A 19,993-nucleotide genomic window follows, 5' to 3' on the forward strand; every position below is an offset into this window, starting at 1 on the left:
TTGTGTAAACATGTGGAAAATACATAAGTATCGGTATGGTCTTTTCCAAAAAAAAAAAAAGAAGAAAAAATAAATTACGGCTTGTTGTAGGAAATTCTTTTAAATATTGATATTTAAAACATTTATTTGAGATAACTACAGTATTAAGATTATATATGAGAACAAAAAAACCTTTGATTAAGCATTTCGACCCCACCCCATCTTTCTCTGGATCCGCCAATGTAGAATGAGAAGAGATAAATTATACTGAAGACCTGTCTACTCTTTATATGATAATATGATTATCAATTAATTTTGTTTGGCACAGAGACTTCAGAAAGCCATATAGGCCGATTTCAAGGACGAGTGAAATACGAATACCATAAATCATACACATGGATTAAAAAGTTAAAAAACAAAGATATGCTGCCTTAATTTTTATTATGTACAAAAATTATCAGGTAGTACAAAAGAAGTAGAAAAAAGCGGAGCATTCTATTAACAATCCGTGTCCTGTAAATGGCAAAAAGAGAAAAATTAAAACAAGATTGATGGTATATAAAATAGAAAGATCGATAGAAGAGAGAGAGAGAGAGAGAGAGAGAGAGAGAGAGAGAGAGAGAGAGAGAGAGAGAGAATTGCTTTAGATACTTGATAAATTCTTCTAGTTTTCTCAGGCCTCATCAAATAGTACTTGTCTATTTTTTTTACAAGCAATGTATATCTATTTGTGTTAACATAATCTTGATGGAGGATATCAACCCATTCAGAGAAGGTTTCCCAATACAGCATCTCATACTATATACATGTATATAATATTTAATTCGTAAGGCCTAATTAATTTATTAGGCAATTTCACTTGAACTAGATTGTCGTGAGATCCATGAGAGAGAGAGAGAGAGAGAGAGAGAGAGAGAGAGAGAGAGAGAGAGAGAGAGAGAGAGTGAGTGAGAGAGTCTGTTACGTACATTTGTCGGGTTAGGACGTCCAGCACTGAGTAGAGTTCAATTTAATACACAGAGCTCCTTTTGTATCCCACGCCCGAGTTGTATCCCCCGCCATGATGACCCCACACGCTGGGGTAACCGTTCCACATGCCTTGGTTGTACTGCCAGGGGTTGTGTCCGTAATAGTTGTTGAACATGTTGCCGTATGGTCTGAAATGAACAAATGACAATAACAAACCGTGAACCATCTCAAAAATCCATAAAACGAAATACAAATTCAAAGCAGAGCAACACGGACCTCCAAGTAGATAGAGGTAGGATCAGGTGCCTAGGAGGAGTGAGCATCCTCTACTGACCGGTATTTCCATTATTGGAATTCGTAGAGATAAAATAGTTATATATTATGTGTATGCGTGGGGGGGGGGGGGGGGGGGGGGTTACATAGGATTTTCAAGATTGGAAGTCTCCGCCGGTAATCCGTCATTACAATTTTGTCTGTTATTTTGTAAAATTTTCATTCGATAATTGTGTTGCTAGATCACAAAAATGTTTCTTTTTTTCATTGAAGTTGCATTTGAATTAAAGTCTAATTTTAATGGAATGAAAATAAAAAATAAAATAACAAATATCCTGATGATCCGAACTTTGATTCAATTTTATTTCAAACCCACAATCTTATCAAAAATATCTATATGTAATAAAATGGCCATATCTGATATATCCTAGGGTACTCAGTTGAAAAAAGTCTCATTTGTAACGAATTAAAATATAGGTATGTATATCAGCTGGATACAACTTTGTTGTAATTCGAATTTGAACCCACGGCCACACTTTGAAAAAAAATTATATCAATGATATTCTTCAATATCAACACTGAGTTAGTTAAAAAAATGAAAAAAAATACAACCATTGGAGAGTTTTAAGAAATATATTTCCGTAGAGAATGGATTGAATGTTCTAGTTATAGGACTTCGTACGTTGCAATTCGAATTCGAGTTCGAACCTGCGACCACCCACAACACCTCCGCTTACCTGAAGTAGTTGTTGTAGTCATCATCCCCATACCATCCGTTGTTCAGTCCGCCATGCCATCCGTTGTTCAGTCCGCCATGCCATCCGTTGTATAGTCCGTTATATCCCATATTGTATAACCCATTCATATGACCATATCCAAGGTTGCTATATCCGTAGCCCTGGTTACCGTAGCCGTAACCTCCATGATGACCCTTTCCTGCCTGGACAGCAACAAGACCAGCGAGAGCAACCGCGAGCAACAGCAACCCGTTCATTGTTGTACGAGGATCTATAAAAGAAATTGGCCTTGCATTTATTGTGTTTAGGGTATTTTTTCTTTTGTTTGTGCGCGCTTCCATTTTAGGTATTTTATGCAGAAGCCGGGGGAGGGGGGGGGGGGCAACACTTTTTTACGTTAACGTACAGAGATTTTTAGGAAACAAAATATATACATGTATTAGATAATGAATGTCAATACTACTGGATAATTATCAGTGAAAATAAAATAAAAACAAGCACGTTAAATAATAGAATCGTTGTAAAATAAATCTAGATATTGGAAACAGTTTTTACGTATTTCCCCAATGAAAGAGGACATTTTCTTTAAAATTATATCGTAATACCCATCAAATGGAGTCTGTTTAGAACTAATATATATTTTTGCTTTTTATGTTACACTAAGATGTAGTATATTTTCTTTCTTGTTCTCATAAATTTCTGTTTGGTAAAACAAAACGAATTCTTAATCTTCGATAATTTTATTATTAACCATCATTCTTGTTACAACATGTGATATCTGACCAAATTTCATTTTATTCCATTTTTTTAACTTCAAAATGGGACTGATGCTTGCGCAATTTAAAAATGACCTCACTATATTTTACCCGCCTCGTTCTAAGTATCTAAATATTTTTTTTTTTAATTTTGGCATCGTTACAGAAAATGAACAGTTTAGAAAACCATTTTTTTTTTTATTAAGAATGACAAGAGATTATTATAGAATAAAAATCATATGCTTCAATTTGATAAAAAAGCAAATTTTACCGTTTAGCAACAAAACATCTGGAAAAAAAAATATGTGACTTTATCCCTCTTATTTATATTGTACTTTACATAATCTTTAAATATTCCCTGCTTGTTTAAAAAAAGAAAACATTCGTATATTCAGCTATGTATTTGTATTTGTACTTGTAGTTTATCGTTATCATACCATACAGTTTTTAGTTTAAAGAGAACAAATGATTCTATTTTAATCCATATCTTTAGAAAAAAAGCAATTTTATACATAGTCACACGCTGAACGCTCCTATTCCAAATGTTCTTTTTCAATTCAATGTATTGTATAAATATAGAAATTACAAAATAAACTGTAGTGTTACCAGTATCTGTTAAAATGAATATAATATAGTTCCACTAGTTGCTCTTAAAGATGGCTATGATATAGTGTTACAAGTATATCTTGGAAGTTTATTAATAGTTACTAATATCTTTTTAAAAGGATGTAATATGTACATTTGTAGTTACTAGTATCTTTTCATAAATTATCATACAGAGTTACTTTTTTTTTTTTTAAAGTCCATAATATGATTACTATTTTCTCTTAAAATGACTATGATACAGAGCTACTAGTATCTCTTAAAACGACTGTGATATAGAGAGACTAGTGAATATCTTTTAAAACGCCTGTAATGTAAAACAAATGTAATACATGGATGTGTAAGTAGTAGTTCTTACCTTTGACCAACCTAAGAAATCCCGGTAAAGCAGCTACGTTACCGCTTGACTTTTATACTATTGTTTAGTGACCTCATTGAATTTAATTGGTCGATACCTAATTAAGGATATAAAGTCAACAATAACTCAATTAATCACGTTTGCTACCAAAAGAGGTGTTTCAAAAGGCGATCACTTAGGAGTTGACATAACTAATGAACTTCTGTTGCTATTTTCACCTGTCCTGTACATTATGAATTCATTCTGTATAATCCCTGATTTACGGTTGTTTTGATAGATGCGCTTGTAACCACCGTTTTGTATTTCTTTCTCTCCGCAAGATAATTCACTGTTAATTATCAATTGTATCTAGTTAACCAAATATTTGTTTTTGCTTTTTGTGCCTGGATTTTAACAGACGTAAGGGTTATATGGTATATTGTATTGTATTGTTTATTACCAAGAACCATACGATTCATAGGTCTAACATATATACATAAGTGAACAAACATATGAAAACATTTTTTACAAAAAAAAAGAAAAAAAGAAAAGAAAGGAAGACCATCATAATCTTGTATTAGAGTGCGTGTGCACATAGCAGTCTGCGAAATGTACATGACAGAAGTAAACAGGATAATGAAGAGTATATTCTCAAAACAAAAACAATAATTATAATTTTATCGTAATTTTGAGCATTTATATAGGTATTTACCCAAATTGCACAACTCTTTGATATTCTTTGTCGAGAGTAATTGAATAAGTTTAAAAACAGAAGGCTTTTCATAATAATATTTTTTTACATACAACTTTCTTATTTCCTTATAAAATGGACATATCAAAATAAAATGAAACTCATCTTCAATCTGTGATAGTGAACATAGTGTACCAACTCTCTCATTTTTATGGATATTATAAAATCTGCCACGCTCAATCTCGAGTTGATGAGAGGATAAACGGTATTTACTTATAAATTGTACATATACAGTTGGTATTGGTTTTGTTAAATATTCTTGTACTTCTAAATTATTACATAAGTGCTTATACATTATACATTTGGGAGAATTTTCCAAGTAGCCATGTCCTTCTTGTATAAACATGTCGGTCAACCTCTGCTTCACTTCGAGTAGGAATACTTTGTTCATTTAATTGTTCTTTACAGTTTCATATATATATCCAAAACCTAAATTGTTCTTCAATTGTTTTATGTAAGAGAGCCAACAATTAGAGGCTAACTGTGTTTCACATTCATTTACCATATCTTGGTATATATTGCTAAAAATACAATTATCACTATTCTTTAATTTTATCCAATATTTCAACATTCTATAATTTCTATCCAACTGCAGTGGTTTACGCCCCAATTCAAAATACACCATCATTGATGTAACACTTTTCTTAACACATAATAACTTCTTACAAAAATCTAAATGTATACTTTCTAATTCTCTTGCTGGGTGCTGTCCCCATAATTCACAACCATAATGTACTATGCTACCAATATATGTATCAAACAGTGACAATTTTGTATTAACGTTCAATTGTAATGGCTTCATTTTGGACAAAAAACAATACATCGCTTTTTAGGTCACCTGAGTCATTCAGGTGACCTATTGCAATTGGTCTTCGTCCGTCGTCGTATGTCGTGCGTCGTGCGTTAACAATTTTACATTTTTAACTTCTTCTTGAAAACTACCAGACCAATCGTTACCATTTTTGGTGTGAAGCATCTCTATGGTAAGAAGAATCTAAATTGTGAATTTCATGGCTCTACCACCCCTTGGGTGCCACGGGTGGGGCCAAATATGCAAAAAAGCCAAATTTTCAAAAATCTTCTTCTCTACTCCCATGCATGTGAGGAAAAAACTGGTTGCATGGTTATGATGTCCATGAAGCCCTCTACCAAAATTGTGAAATTTATGGCCCATGGGTCAGGGGTTCTGGCTCTAGGGTGGGGCCAATATGGCCATATAGTAAAAATGTATTAAATCTTAGAAAATCTTCTTCTCTACTACCATATATATTTGTTAAAAACTAAATGCATGATAATGATGTCCATGAAGCCCTCTACCTTAATTGTGAAATTCATGACCCCTTGGTCAGGTGTTCAGGCTCTAGGGTGGGGCCAATATGACCATATAGTAAAAATGTTTTAAATCTTAAAAAATCTTCTTCTCTACTTCAACACATGTGGGCAATAAACTGAATACATGGTTATGATATCCACAATCTCCTTTACCTAAATTGTGAAATTCATGGCCCCTGGGTCAGGGGTTCAGGACATGAAGGGGGGGGGGGCGCAATATGGCAATGTAATATTAATGCATATAATGTTTAAAAATTTTCTTCTTTATTCTCACACATCTGTATAAAAACTGACTAATAGTTATGTTTACCAGGAAGTCCTCTACTGAAATTTTAATTTTCATGTCCCCTCAAGGATGGGTTTTGACTCTAGGGCAGGGCCAAAATGGATGTATAGATGTTAATGCATATAACGTTAAAAAATTATCTTCTTTACTCCCACACACCTGAAAGGAAAATTGAATTCATGATTTTGTAGACCAGATCTTTAGTTGTTCACCAAAATTATAGGTTTCACAGTTCTTTTTGAAATGTGGTCGTCATTACAAATTTATAATTTTTCTACTCCAGTATGAAACTTTATTAATTAGATGCATATTTGAGACTCCATGACAAGTTTGTGTATAGGATATATGCTACTCAGGTGACCGTTAAGGCCAATTGACCTCTTGTCTACTTTGTGATGCTAAAACAATGATATATATATATATATATCTCCAATGCAATGGCGAAAGAAAATTGTCAGAATAAAATAAGAGGGTGGGAAAAGAAACTGTTAATTCATAAATACTGTATACATACTGAATTACTTTTGTTTTTTTTAATTTGTATTTTGCTGTCACAATTCTATATAAACATGATACACACATATAAAGGATCTCTCAGAATTTGTGATATGTAGGATTTTTATCCTACGACTTGTGTGTTTTGTAGAAAACACACAACGAGTTGGGTAAAAGTCCTCTACAGTCACAAATCATGAGAGAATCTCTTTGTCACATGTTTGCCACGTCTTTGTTCAACATCAATTTTTCTTAAAACATTGTATTTGTAAGCCGCACAACACATTTACAACAAGTCGTCAAAAACTTTGCGCATGGAAAAAAGTTCCTTGAAAATAACTTGCTGATACAGATTCTGCAGGGCTGATATTGATTTGTATCGCACCGGACCCCTCTCGGAACTCCTCTGGTATATTCCACTTTATTGAACTCAAAATCAAGTAGCTAGATAGGTGTAAACTTGTTTTAACCAAATTCGTTATAAGCGTAAAAGTTTGAAGGATTTTTTATATTATCGATCGTAATAACTGAGTTTTACTATGTGCAATTTATTTGTGCATTTGACGCCAAATACAAATCGGCAGCTTTTTGGATGCTTGTTTTTACTTATGTGCCTACAGTAGGGGGTCTGTCATGTATTTTTTGTACATGTGTTATATAATATTTCTAGTCCTTCGGTCCCCTATCTTGTGTTTTGTGTAGATATTTATTTTCCATATGTGTGTATAATAGGGGGTCATGGTTGCATTCAGCACCACATGTTTTATTACTATGTAACATGTTTTTGAATGCCCCCTATTTTGTATATATCTTTTCGTCATTTACTAAATAAACGACAACTTTCATTCTTGCACATGTGTTCTGTTTTATACCTGCTTAAGCAAAAACAAGCTCAGTCTCCTTGGCTAGAACATAAAAGCTAAGGAACATAAATCATTTTACGAACTACGCTAAAAATAAATATCGATAATAAAAAAACAGACCCCCTCCCCCCAAAAAAAAAATCACCACCACTACCCCATCCCTGGCAAATATAAACATCCCTCGGACCCTCCCCCCAGCTTTCTCCCTCCCAAAAAAAAAATGGATCCGCGCATGAAAACCTTTTCTGTAATTCAAGGGTACGTGTTTTTATACCTCTTTGCACTCCATCTAGCGTTAATTCAGTGCACAACTGACTGTTGATTTTGCATCGTTGATCGTTTGTTATGCATTCATGTCTGTTGATTTTGCAAAAAGGGGGTTCAAAATGCTTTTCGCTGGTTTGTTTCAAATTTTAGCATGTTTTTAGAAAACAGTTGTTCCCTTTGCATGAATGTCTTTTTTTTTACCCTTTCCGCCGCCCTTACCTTAAGCTTTATTGGATTTGATCACCTAGACTGTATTTAATCACCTTATTATAATCAAAGAATTGTTCCTATAGGTATTTCTTAAATACATCCGGAAGAACGTTTTATTTCATTTTTCTTTTCTGACGGCAGTAAAAGAAGAGACAGAAATTATCCCGCATTTTAGACAAAAATCTACCACGCATTTAATCAACCAATGGTTTGATTTTCAGCGTAGAGGAAAATATGACGAAATTGATTTATACGGTAATATGATACCAGTTTTAGCGGTTATCAAGATTTCCCTTCTCAATTTGAATTTTAAATTTTTGCGGCACCTCAATCATTATAAGAATCACTGTAATACATTTTTCAATGCGGATAAAAATAACTTTGTAATTGCTTCATTTAGGTTAGAAAATTTATACTACACGTAAGATAAATGATTTATGTGAGTGTACCAAAAGAATTTCTAAGAAGGACTTAAATAGGATTTGGAGCAAAATGTATTAAGAAAACAGAATTATTATACTTTGTTCCAGATAATTAGCCCGGAACAAAATAATGTTATACACCTTAATTTATGGCCTCAGTTATAAGCATGCCTTTTCCTTCATGTCAATGACCTGATGATGGGAGAAAAAAGAACGCACATTTTATTTCTTTATATCTTAACGATTTTATTTCCTACGTGTTTTGTACTATAAAGCATACATATAGCCACATAAAAAAATACCGAAAGATTATATTAACATTGAATTAACACTAGTTTTGGCCTGCTATTTAACTGTAGGCACATGGAAAAAGAAGCAGTGGGCGGAGAGAAAGGACGAAGGTTAGTAGAGAATGAGATGAATGATCAGGGATGGACTTGCAATTGGGGCATGGTACAGTAGATGTCAGCAGTCAGGCAGAAATGGAGTTCCGTGTTCTGACCGAGAAGTTGCAATTATTACCAACAATAGCTTTCAAAACACGGTGTGGACTCGATTAATAACAAGGAAGGTTTATCGAAAATAATATCAGAGAAAAAAACCACGAGAAATCGGACTTATAGAGACAACGATTAGTAAAGTGAAATATACATGTATATACCCTTTCCTATATTCAGATTAAACAATTGATTATTGCAAAATGTTTATTACTTCTAACTTTGAGACCGTGAGATAAGTAAAATCCGCATAATTTAGTTGGATTGTTGACGTTTTTTTTAAAATTCATAAAGCGTTCCTTTTAAAGAATTGGCAGTTATGTTCTATTCATATTTTTTTTATCAAAGATTGTTGATTGAATAAATTTGCTTGATAGAGCATTGTATTATTTTTTCCTTTGCGAACAATTAAATGGAGGGTTCTACAAAAAGGCATGGATGTAACTTTAGTATATCGTATATGACGTAGGAGTCGTTACTTTCTTTTAGAGCGCATGCCTTCTGACTATCCAATTTATTCATTAGCATTATTATTGGCAATGTCTTTCAGAAAACTTTGTAACAACATTAAACCCTGTTTACTATCTCACTGTAAGTATGATGTATTATACATACAATACAACTATTTTTGTTGGAATTTTTACAATCATGCAAGCAAAAAGCAAAACCGCTTCGCATCCTTTGTCGAATGTCTCTTATTCTTTGATTGAGAGTTTTAAAGCACCGCGTAGTAATTGTAAAACAAACAATGCCGTTCTTATTAATTTTGTTTACAACAGGTAAAAAACTTAATGAATTATGTTTATCAAGTGGTTAGAAGCTTTTTGAAACTATCTACCGGATAACTATACAATTATGAACCTAGACATGAATTTAGGACTCTAATGATGACCAACAACACATAGTATGTTTTAAACTTCCAATTTGAATTAAAATGATGATTTAGCAAAAGGACTAAGTGCGGTTTTATGCAATTTTTGCCCCCCAAAATCAAAGTTCTAGAAAGAGCTTTAAAATAAGGTGAAAGATAGTTCAAATCATATTGGAAATAAAGGTGTAAAAGGTTATCACCACAGTGACGTCATAATGTAGAAATGACGTCATGAATATTGCATTATTTTGATAAATTGATGTTTGTGGCAATAAATGGGTGTTTTCCAATGATTTTTCGACTGGGAAACATCGAGCGCAGGCTTGCTCAAGTACCATTTTTTAGTATGATATGTATAACTATCTGAAGAAAAACATATGTTAAAATCGCACTTGAGCAGACCTGCGCTCTATACTTCCGAATGCAAAATATAGAGCAAAAATGAGAATATCTTCATTTGTTTGCAAATTTCCGGGAATTAGGTCATTTAGGTGACGTCATAGATAAACAGCGAGTGAAAAATGATGACTAAAATCAAGATTAAAGTTATAGGCATCCTCTTTACAATGATTTGTGAAGATTTCATTTTTATACGATACTATTTAAAAATTGGTTGAAATCGGGGGCAAATATTTGACCATACCGCACATAGTCCTTTGATGCATTATGAAATTTCTGTAATACAACACCGAGGGGAAGTACAACGTTTTGTGTGGCTATACTTTTGGACCAACTCTAGTAATCATCGGGTGTTTTGTGGCAGTGATTATCTTTAGCGTTACTTAGCGTTTGATTAATTCCTTTAATATACTGGAATTAGCGCCCTTTGATTACATGTATAATCATTGCATTGGATAATTACTTTTTCATTTTTATTTTTTCCATTCTTTGTTTATTAACTTCAGCTCCAAGACCTATGATATGGGTGAATCTATCTCAGCAACCCTGGTAATTCGTCCCTCTGAAGTCTTTTGTTAAATATAACATGTAGTGATAACGAACAGTGTGCAAAATAAAATGTCCAAAGGAAAAAATACAAAACAGGAGCAGAGCAAACACGGACCTCTAAAAATAAAAAGACTGAGGTAGGATCAGGTTCCATGGAGGAGTAAGCATCCTCTGCTGACCGATCACACCCGCCGTTGAATATCTTAAATATCTTCTTGGTTTTGTACAAAGGTACTTCACAACACCTTCAAATAGTTTCTCAAATCAGCAGACAATTACTTGATTATGATAGAGAGCATGATGGATAAGAAGTATATATGTCAAATAGGCTTAAAAATGTGCAATTTTGGATAAAAATGATATTTTTAAAAATTTCATTCTGTAAACACGAACAAAAGCCACAGGCGGATTCGAACTCATGATCAGCGGTTCACAAGCCTGATACTTTAACCACTGAGCTATGACGATATACATCTGAATTGATTGATACAAACAATTTAACAAAACATTTAAATCGCCATCTTGTGACGTAGTGTCTTAAAAATTATAAGTCTAGGTGTAGTGAAGTACCTTAACATCTCAAATGACACTTATACTTCTTTCCCTGAAGAACACGTTTTTGCTTTCAATCAAACTATCTACTGTCTAAACTCTGTTTATCCGACTGACAACCTTTTATACCTTTGTGTTTCAATCGCCTTCCAAGTCACGTGACTTTTGAACATTTTACGTTCCAATATATACAAAAGATACATTCTGATTAACGAAACACAGATCAATCACAAGTCGAGAAATATTTACTACGTAAACTATATAGGTCTGTTTTTACCTGTTGAATTGTGCACACTATTTGCTTTGAGTGCATACTGCATACACAACTCTTTTTAAAATGTAAATCAAAGATCGCATTTAAAGTCCTTCTCCATAAATCTCCAACAATGCCGTACTTTCATCGGCGCAACTATGATGACATGGGCGAATAATGCACCCTATGGTCAAACTTCTCGAAATATGAATAACAAAATAGGTATTTGAAGTTAGAATTGACCTACAAACTGAAGGTATCGATGATTATTACAATGCTTACAAAAAGAAAGTATCGGTGATTATCACGATGCCTACAAACAGAATGTATTGATGATTATTATGATGCTTACATTACAAACAGAAGGTACCGATGATTATCATGATGCTTACATTACAAACAGAAGATATCGATGATTATCATGATGCTTACAAATAGAAAGTATCGAGGCTTGCAATGCCCTTTTTTCTTGGCATTTCCAACACTGTAGGAACTATTGTAAACGTATTCTATTTGGCATAAATAAGTTTTTGAACAAGTTGGCGTAGATTTGAATTTGCGTATTCCTGAATGTGACTATTTTTATACATAAATGACATTAAGTGATGTACTTGATTAAGCGCAATCCGCATTCCGCCAAATACAATACACAGCCAAATGTTGTACGTTTACAGTATTTTGTCAAATTTTGATTATATGCATATCCTTGTATATCAAAGCCTTGTATAAAGGTATAGGAAATTAGTCAATTTTCAAAGAAATATTACGTATATTCCAGATAGACGTTAAGGGTTAAGTTTTAGGGCAGCTGAAAATGGTTGTCGATCATCTGTCATTCTTATAATGAAAATCAAAAAATATAGCAGAGGTACGTTGTACAGCCTTTTTAATAGTAATAGTAAAAAGATAGATTATAGTGTTTGCGCTCAAAATCAAAATGGTTTAGAGATTGCGTAGTACGGTGCTGATTTCAGATAGCCATGGACAAGGCATGTCAGAGGGGGATTCGCGGACGTCTGGTACTTCTGAGAGAAAATATGTAAACATTTATTAAACCGGCTTGTTTGTACCTGACTAAAACTGTTTTCAAAGATAAAAAAGCAATTTATATGACTTCATATATGTTGTTTTGTATGCAAATTACGCACAAAAAAAGCAAAAAAAAAACCCCTACCTTTTAATAGTTTTATGATAAGTACGAAATGACGGTCGTCATTCTTCATCAAATTGAATTGTCTCTCTTTACGTTTTGACTACATTTATGTCTCTGAAATTATCTGAAAACTTAATTAGGCGTACACCATTCTAAATTTAATTTTGTTATTTTATAATTTCTTTTAAAATTGGGTCATATTTCCCTCAAACAAATCTTGAAAATAACTTCAGAGAAAATTTTAAGGCTGTAACAGCAATTTGATATCAAAATCAAAATGTACAAATATTCCATATTCCTCTGTTAAATTTAATGTATCTGTAAAAGAAGTGGTCATGAACAGCCTATGTACCAGTTATAAGAAGACTCTACTGATTCTTTATATATTTCATTTGTCAAAACCTAGAAAGAACATTATAAATTTTGAAGTCGGTTTGCTTAATATTTCACAAAAAATGGCAGTAAGATATGCAACTCTTTTTACAGCTGAGAAAGTATTTCTCGGTTCACATTAACAAACCAAACTATTAATATGAAGCATCGTCGAAGAGATTCATTGCTGAAATTTCTGAAGTTCTTTTTTGCTTTTCCTAGTCATAAGATCTTCTCCTTGAGTTTATTTAGTGTGAAATAAACGAATTGGTTCACACTTGCCAAAGTTTGGCCTATTTACAAATCTAATTTAAATAATTTTACCATAAAGGTCATTATGAGCAAACAAATTTATCTGTTTTAATATATGCGATATCGGAATTGTTATTTGACTGTGTCATTTAACACATAGTTAAAATAAAAGAAAAAAAATCATGATTGGATCATTGTTGATTAAAAAAAAGAATACCTATATGTTCTAAAATGTTTGTTTATTATTATCAGAAAAAAGTTATCTTTTATTGTATATCATTTACTATTTACGATTTCATTTTATGAATTTTGAATACATCTATTTATGTTTGAAGATTTATAAAGATACAATGTACATAATATTTGATTTTTCTTCAAAATTGTATCTCAGGGATAATATAAGCATTTTGTAGCATGATTGTATCGTTGAATGATATTTTTACGTTTGTGATATTCTCTATGTATTTTCAAAAGAAATGAAAAATAAGTAACCTTAAAAGAGCATTGTATAACTCCTCTTTTGAATAACATAGGGTAAACCATTTAATTCAATAAAGAAAAATCTTATAACAAATGTTCTGTACTCTAATCAAGTGTTATTAAACGGCCGGTGTTTAAACACATTATTAAATCAAGTCAGACTATTCATAACGACTAATTTTGATTACAACAATCTTTGAAATGGCTACTAATTTCAAATTATTCTTAATAATTTTGTTTATTAGGTTTGTTACTGACTGTTTACAGAAATTTGTGGGATCGGTAAAGTTCATAGAAAAGGTGAGGCGAAGTGTTTTGTTATGTCGAGGACCTAAAGTTTGATATGTTTACAAACAAAAGATTATATAACAATGAAATTCATAGCTTAATTTTCTTATTTTTTTTTTCATTCCTCGACAGTCGTCTGAGCAGACCTGGATGCTATTGTAGAATCGTAATATTAGGTCACGGGCAAAGGGAGGGGGGGGGGGTTCAAATTAAATATTTTGGGGCTTAAAAATTAAAGAAATAGTCGAACGTTTATGTAAAAAATCAAAATCAAACAACAATACTTAAGTTATAAATTTGTAAGTTCGTCATTGCAAGATATTTGTATGGCAATCACGTGACGTGTTTCATCCAATGACGTCGAGACATTCTAGTCTGAGGCAAAACATTGTTTGTTATAGTACCGTTTTCTTATGTCTGTACTATAACGTTTTTTATGTTTTTGCAATGCTAGTCATCCTTTGTAAATTATTGTTTTAATTTCCTCAAACAATGGACTGCATTGTGATGTATTGTTTCAAACTGAATACCAACTTATCACTTATCCATACACTATCTTTATTGCTGTTTAACATTTTCATTTTTCGAAAACTAATTCAGTGACCTGTATAAGCACTTACTAACTCTATGCATCACACAGTCAATATCCCTCCTTTTTTATTCTGATTTACTTACTTATATATTAACACAAATGAATTTAATCAATATAATATTATTCAGGCGTTTAACGTTCTTTTTGACAGCTATGATTTTACAATAATTATATAGAAAAAATTGTTACGGAAATTAACTGCAATTCATAGCTCTGTAGAATCTGACATATCTGAAATAACAACCACACGTCTCGTATACCAATTGGTCAAACCTTCATCGACCTAAGAAAAATCACAGATCGCACAAAATAATCATGACGACGTCAGATTCAAAATCCCATAAACAACGATTTGGCTGTTTCCTTTATCCAACGTACTGACGTTGGCGTTGCAAGAGTTCCAGTCAAGGTCATAAATACTCTGTTTAAAAATATGTTGTACTGAAAGATTTCAACCTTCTCATTATATGAATATTACATATAAAATTAAAGGTCTAGGTATAAATACAGACATTTCCTGTGTAATTCTTAAAAAAATCTATATTTTTTCCATTTGGCAAATAATTTGGCATATGAATATGCAGATGTAAAGTTTGAAACAGGCAATCTATGACCTTGACTGGAACTCTTCAACAATGGAGGTGCAAGTGGATGTGGAAATGAATTGAAAAATAAACAAGTTCATATTTTGTGGGATTTAAACTTTTTAACAGTAGAAAACTAATATGTTATGTTGAAAGGAACTTAAAAGGATGTTCAAAGTAAAAAGTTGAAGCGGGCCCTTGATTTAATTCAGCGTATTTCTATCGTAACAACCGGCCAACGTTGGGGCAAATTTTCCCGAATCACTTTGTGTGGCACTGGTCTGAGATTTGGAAGAGACGTCCGTCAAAAGTTTTTGTCTCTACGAAAATCTCTCTGAGATTAGCTAATAGTAACATCCAGCTACACGTCTGATAAATAACTACACAAACCTACCAAACAAGTTCAACGAATATCCCGTATGTGTTGTGTTTAGTTTGTGTGTATGGTACACGTGTAGTACCCTCGATAACATAACTACCTAGTGACTTATAAAGCGTAAATAAAAAAATGATAATGATAACGCCGACCTATGAACGATAACTCTTACGTTATATAATAAACAAATATGCATGAATAATAAAAAAAAAATGAACACACTTTCTAAAGTGACAATGATATTTATTGTAATACAACTTTGCTTTTGTATTGATTATAGTAGTTATGAAAATATTGAGTTTATCGTCTTTGCTAGAGTAACTCAAACAATAAAACGGTGATCTATTTACTTTATATCAATTGTAAACAAATATATGACTTGAGCTTGTTTGCAAAACAATATAATCTGACCTCTGTATCTTGACATCCATTTTTTTAAATCAATCGAGTAAACCATTTTCTTCTTTAAGATTTACAAGATAAAATGTTGATTCCAAAAAAATGTCTTGGTCCCTTTAAATAATTAGGTAAACCTCAAACACTTTTGTATTACCTGACAAATACGTTCGTATGTGCAAAAATAAATCAGAATGCAAACATACATAATTGTTGCTTATTCATATTATTGTTAACCAATTTTTATTAGCGGTGATTTTGTCTACAGATTAACAGGAGATAAACAGGGTTGTGTTGGCTAATTTTCATGATCATGATGTGATTATCTGTAAAATAGATTACATGTACCAGAGAAATTTGGTGACATGTTCGCGGAGAGAAATATTCGCGGTAACGAGGTTTTCGCGAACCTTGCGTATATTTCTCGCACACAAATAGAAATTGGTTTACAGTAAATGTTTCGAGTAAGAAAAGAAGTTATCCGTTTGATTCATAATGACTTTTCAGTGTTATAAGATTTTCCACTGTAGGATCTACGAAATATTTATACATCTAATGTTATCACCCTTGAGGAAAAACTGATAAGTTTGATTATTAATGACCAATTAAAAATAAGTCAACGAAGTACAGAGATCAGATACTAGTGGTTCATTCAAGACCAGACACACAATAAAGGAAATGAAACCGATGTTTTAATAATTCATTTTATTTGATTAGTTGCAAATCGCACTTTCCACCATATAGTATTCCAATGAGTCCTGTTGAAAAAGAAAATGTGTTTATTGAAGTCAAGTAGAGATGTTGAAACATTCAAACGTCGGCTTAATTTACATGTATCTAGTCTTAAACATTGTGTGTTTAACATTATTCAATTTGTATTTTTGAAAAAAACAATCTACATAAAACTTAAAAAATACATATCAATTAATATTTTATTTCATGTTTTATTTGATATTTAAAATATTCATTTTATTAATCTCGTAATGCATTTTAATAACATCTTACCTCAGATGTAATCCACTCTGGAATTAAGTTTAGGATAGGGTCCTGGTTTTAAGTATGTTTCTGGTTTAAGGAGTGCTCCCGAATTTAGTTGACTAGACGACAAAAAGCTGTTACTTCCTGACAAGCCAAAACCACTATCCAACCCACCTCTTAATCCAAGCGAATCACCAAAATCATCATCGTCAAAACTTCCCGATCTGATCAAATTTGACCTTGTGCCTCCTCCGAGAGCACTAAAATCGTCATCTAATCGTGATGAGAGTGTCAGATCATTTCTTTGTAGTCCTGTCAAACCTCCTCTAAAGGCTGGCAATGGTTTTGGATAAGATAAATCAGAATAAGGATCAGCCCGATAGGAATTTTGTGGAAGAATAGGCGCTGGGGAAATTGAAGAAAAACTATCATCATCGAGTCCTTGAAGCCCAGACAAACTTAATCCAGAACTAGCAGAGAATCCCCTTTGTGGAAGACTGGACAATGGGGAAATTGAGGAAAAACCGTCATCTTCGAAACCACGAAGACCAGACAAACTAAGTCCGGAGCTAGAAGAGAAACCACCACTTCTAATGCTTGGGTAGGTTTCTAATGATCTAGTATAACCTCCAAGCTTGGGAAAGGCCCTCGAGGATAGACCACTCAAGGGGGCAGAGACAGCGGAAGCAGAAAATGGGGCAACAGAAGAGAAATCATCGTCAAAGCTACTATCAAAACCATTAAGTCCTGAACCTCCAGACAAGCCTAATCCAGATCTGGAGGAGAAACTATTATACCTAATGCTTGGGTAGGTTCTCAATGATCTAGTATAACCTTCAAGCTTTGGAAAAGTATGCGAGTATGGACCCTTTGGGTAGGCACTTGAGGAAGAGGAAGCGGAAAATGGGGCGATAGAAGAGAAATCATCGTCAAAGCTACTATCAAAACCATTAAGTCCTGAACCTCCGGACAAGCCTAATCCAGATCTTGAAGAGAAACCAATACTCCTAATGCTTGGGTAGGTTTTTAATGATTTAGTATAACCTCCAAGCTTGGGAAAGGCCCGCGGGTATGGACCCTTATGGTAGGCACTTGAGGAAGAGGAAGCAGAAAATGGGGCGATAGAAGAGAAATCATCGTCAAAGCTACTATCAAAACCATTAAGTCCTGAACCTCCGGACAAGCCTAATCCAGATCTTGAAGAGAAACCAATACTCCTAATGCTTGGGTAGGTTTTTAATGATTTAGTATAACCTCCAAGCTTGGGAAAGGCCCGCGGGTATGGACCACTCAAGATGGCACTTGAGGAAGTTGAAATTGGGGCAATTGATCTAGAAGAAAAATCATTGCCAAAGTTATCATCAAGTCCAGAAAGTCCGGATAAGCCCGATCCAACACTTGCCGAAGAAAAAGAGAGATCCCTGCCGAAATTTCTGGAACCTCTGAAAGTTCTTCCGAGATCGAAATACTTGGGATACGTTGAAGAATGTCCGTGCTTCTGGTAGGTATATCTCCCAGGCAATAAACTTCGCCTGCTTACTGATGATAATGACCCAAGTGATCCCAGGGAATTGAAGTCGTCTAGGCTGGAACCGGAGAATGATGTGGTACGAAAACCCTCATCAAAACCGCCAGATAAACCACCTCTTAATCCACTCAATGAACTTCTTCCGTACGGTCCATATTGGAAGTATTTTCCATGGTATTTCTGACGATAACTCTCTACGGATAGGAAAACCAATGATAGGCTCACAATCAAGAGAAACTCTTTCATGGTTAGGCTCTGAAAATACGACATTAAGCAATTTTTATTAATAAAGTAAAGTTTATTTCTTACATCATTGATTTAATGTTATGATAATCTATTACAGACTGTCTTTAAATTTGCAGTCTTACAGACGCTGGGTGGTTAACAAATTGACCATCAGATCTTCATTAAATTTTTGAATATGATATTTTGGACCATAAATTAATTTTTAATAAAAAAATACACATATTTGGTTTATAAATATTCAGTTTTTTTCTACATCTTTATTCTGAATTCTTCATCCAAAGAAGCTATATATATAGTCTAAAAATGGCTATGACTTCCAAACCTTTGTTTACCTTTAACCGTACTTTATATCAATTAAAGTTTCATCTCAAAAAATTAATTTCAAAGACTGGTTCATTTTTATTAAAAAAAACCCAATACAGATGTAGGTTGTGACGAACCTAAATACAGACCCCATAAACCTAACGCTCAATTTTACATATCTTTTACAAGTTATTTATAGCAAAAAGGTTTACAGTTGATTAAATAAAATAAATTGAATTCGAAATTGATATATTAGAACAGGTTTCTTCTTTATTTATAAACATAATATTTTGTTATTGTGATAATCTATGATGAAATGCATACATGTATTCTAAAATATCAAATTTTATTTCAGTTAGGTTATTTTTCTTCTTAAAGTGTCACACTTGAAGACAAAATAAAAAAAAACGTTATACCATGATATTTTAAAATATATTGCCGTCTGAATTTCAATTTCTGCAAGATCTTTATTACTTTATGTTTATAAAAATTAAAATAAAAAAAGGAACCAAATCGAATTTCATGTCATTGCAAAATATGTTTCTCGTTGTAACTACTTTGGTTGGATTTGTTCTTTTTTTGGTATATAACTGATTGAAATCCTTAAATGGACTCAAGTAAAGGTGATATTTATATATAATTATCAAGCAAATGCATATAAGCAATGATCACATCGCGAAAAACTGGTTATTTACAAGCTGCAGTCATTGAGTTAAATGTTTTACCATGATAAAAAAGCATACGTATTAAAAGAAATGCCCTGGACTTGCAGAATATGCACTCAATTTAAACATACCTTGATATTTCCAGCAGAGGACTTAGTGAACATGTGAAAAAATGCAGCTCTTTTATAGTTAATGCTAAGAATAATATCGTTGTTGTAATTGGTCACCAAAGCAATTAAGCCCCATCATTCATTTCATACAAGGATATAAGTGAATCTAATTTAATGCACCTTATCGATCACTCATTTCACAGTCAATGCATCTGAAGCCAGCGTTTAAATCACTTCTTCTTATCATTTTTCTTTCTCATTAAAAGAAAC

General features: G+C 32.9%; 2 protein-coding genes across 2 annotated transcripts; both read right to left on the reverse strand.

The window, feature by feature from the left end:
- Positions 1–404: 404 nt before the first annotated feature.
- Positions 405–3,701, reverse strand: LOC105335414 (keratin-associated protein 19-4). The gene is made up of 4 exons (XM_011439262.4): positions 3,675–3,701; positions 1,959–2,229; positions 948–1,136; positions 405–492 (listed from the first exon to the last, which is right to left on the reverse strand). The coding sequence occupies exons 2-3, from the start codon at positions 2,213–2,215 to the stop codon at positions 989–991; spliced, it is 405 nt and encodes a 134-aa protein (XP_011437564.3). The 5' UTR covers positions 2,216–2,229; positions 3,675–3,701; the 3' UTR covers positions 405–492; positions 948–988.
- A 12,878-nt stretch (positions 3,702–16,579) lies between these two features.
- On the reverse strand, positions 16,580–19,826 carry LOC117688026 (mediator of RNA polymerase II transcription subunit 1-like). The gene is made up of 3 exons (XM_066083556.1): positions 19,745–19,826; positions 16,899–18,654; positions 16,580–16,651 (listed from the first exon to the last, which is right to left on the reverse strand). The coding sequence occupies exons 1-2, from the start codon at positions 19,775–19,777 to the stop codon at positions 16,900–16,902; spliced, it is 1,788 nt and encodes a 595-aa protein (XP_065939628.1). The 5' UTR covers positions 19,778–19,826; the 3' UTR covers positions 16,580–16,651; position 16,899.
- Positions 19,827–19,993: the final 167 nt, after the last annotated feature.

Source organism: Magallana gigas, chromosome 1 (genome assembly GCF_963853765.1).
Source record: "Magallana gigas chromosome 1, xbMagGiga1.1, whole genome shotgun sequence".
Taxonomy (NCBI): Eukaryota; Metazoa; Mollusca; class Bivalvia; order Ostreida; family Ostreidae; genus Magallana; species Magallana gigas.

Bases quoted from the DNA above. Each gene is read 5' to 3' on its own strand.
- LOC117688026 (XM_066083556.1), bottom strand. From the start codon at position 19,777: ATGTTCACTAAGTCCTCTGCTGGAAATATCAAG. The intron at 18,655-19,744 runs GTATGTTTAAAT...TCGTATTTTCAG, and splicing joins CCTCTGCTGGAAATATCAAG to AGCCTAACCATGAAAGAGTT.
- LOC105335414 (XM_011439262.4), bottom strand. From the start codon at position 2,215: ATGAACGGGTTGCTGTTGCTCGCGGTTGCTCTCGCTGGTCTTGTTGCT. The intron at 1,137-1,958 runs GTAAGCGGAGGT...TGTTCATTTCAG, and splicing joins GACTACAACAACTACTTCAG to ACCATACGGCAACATGTTCA.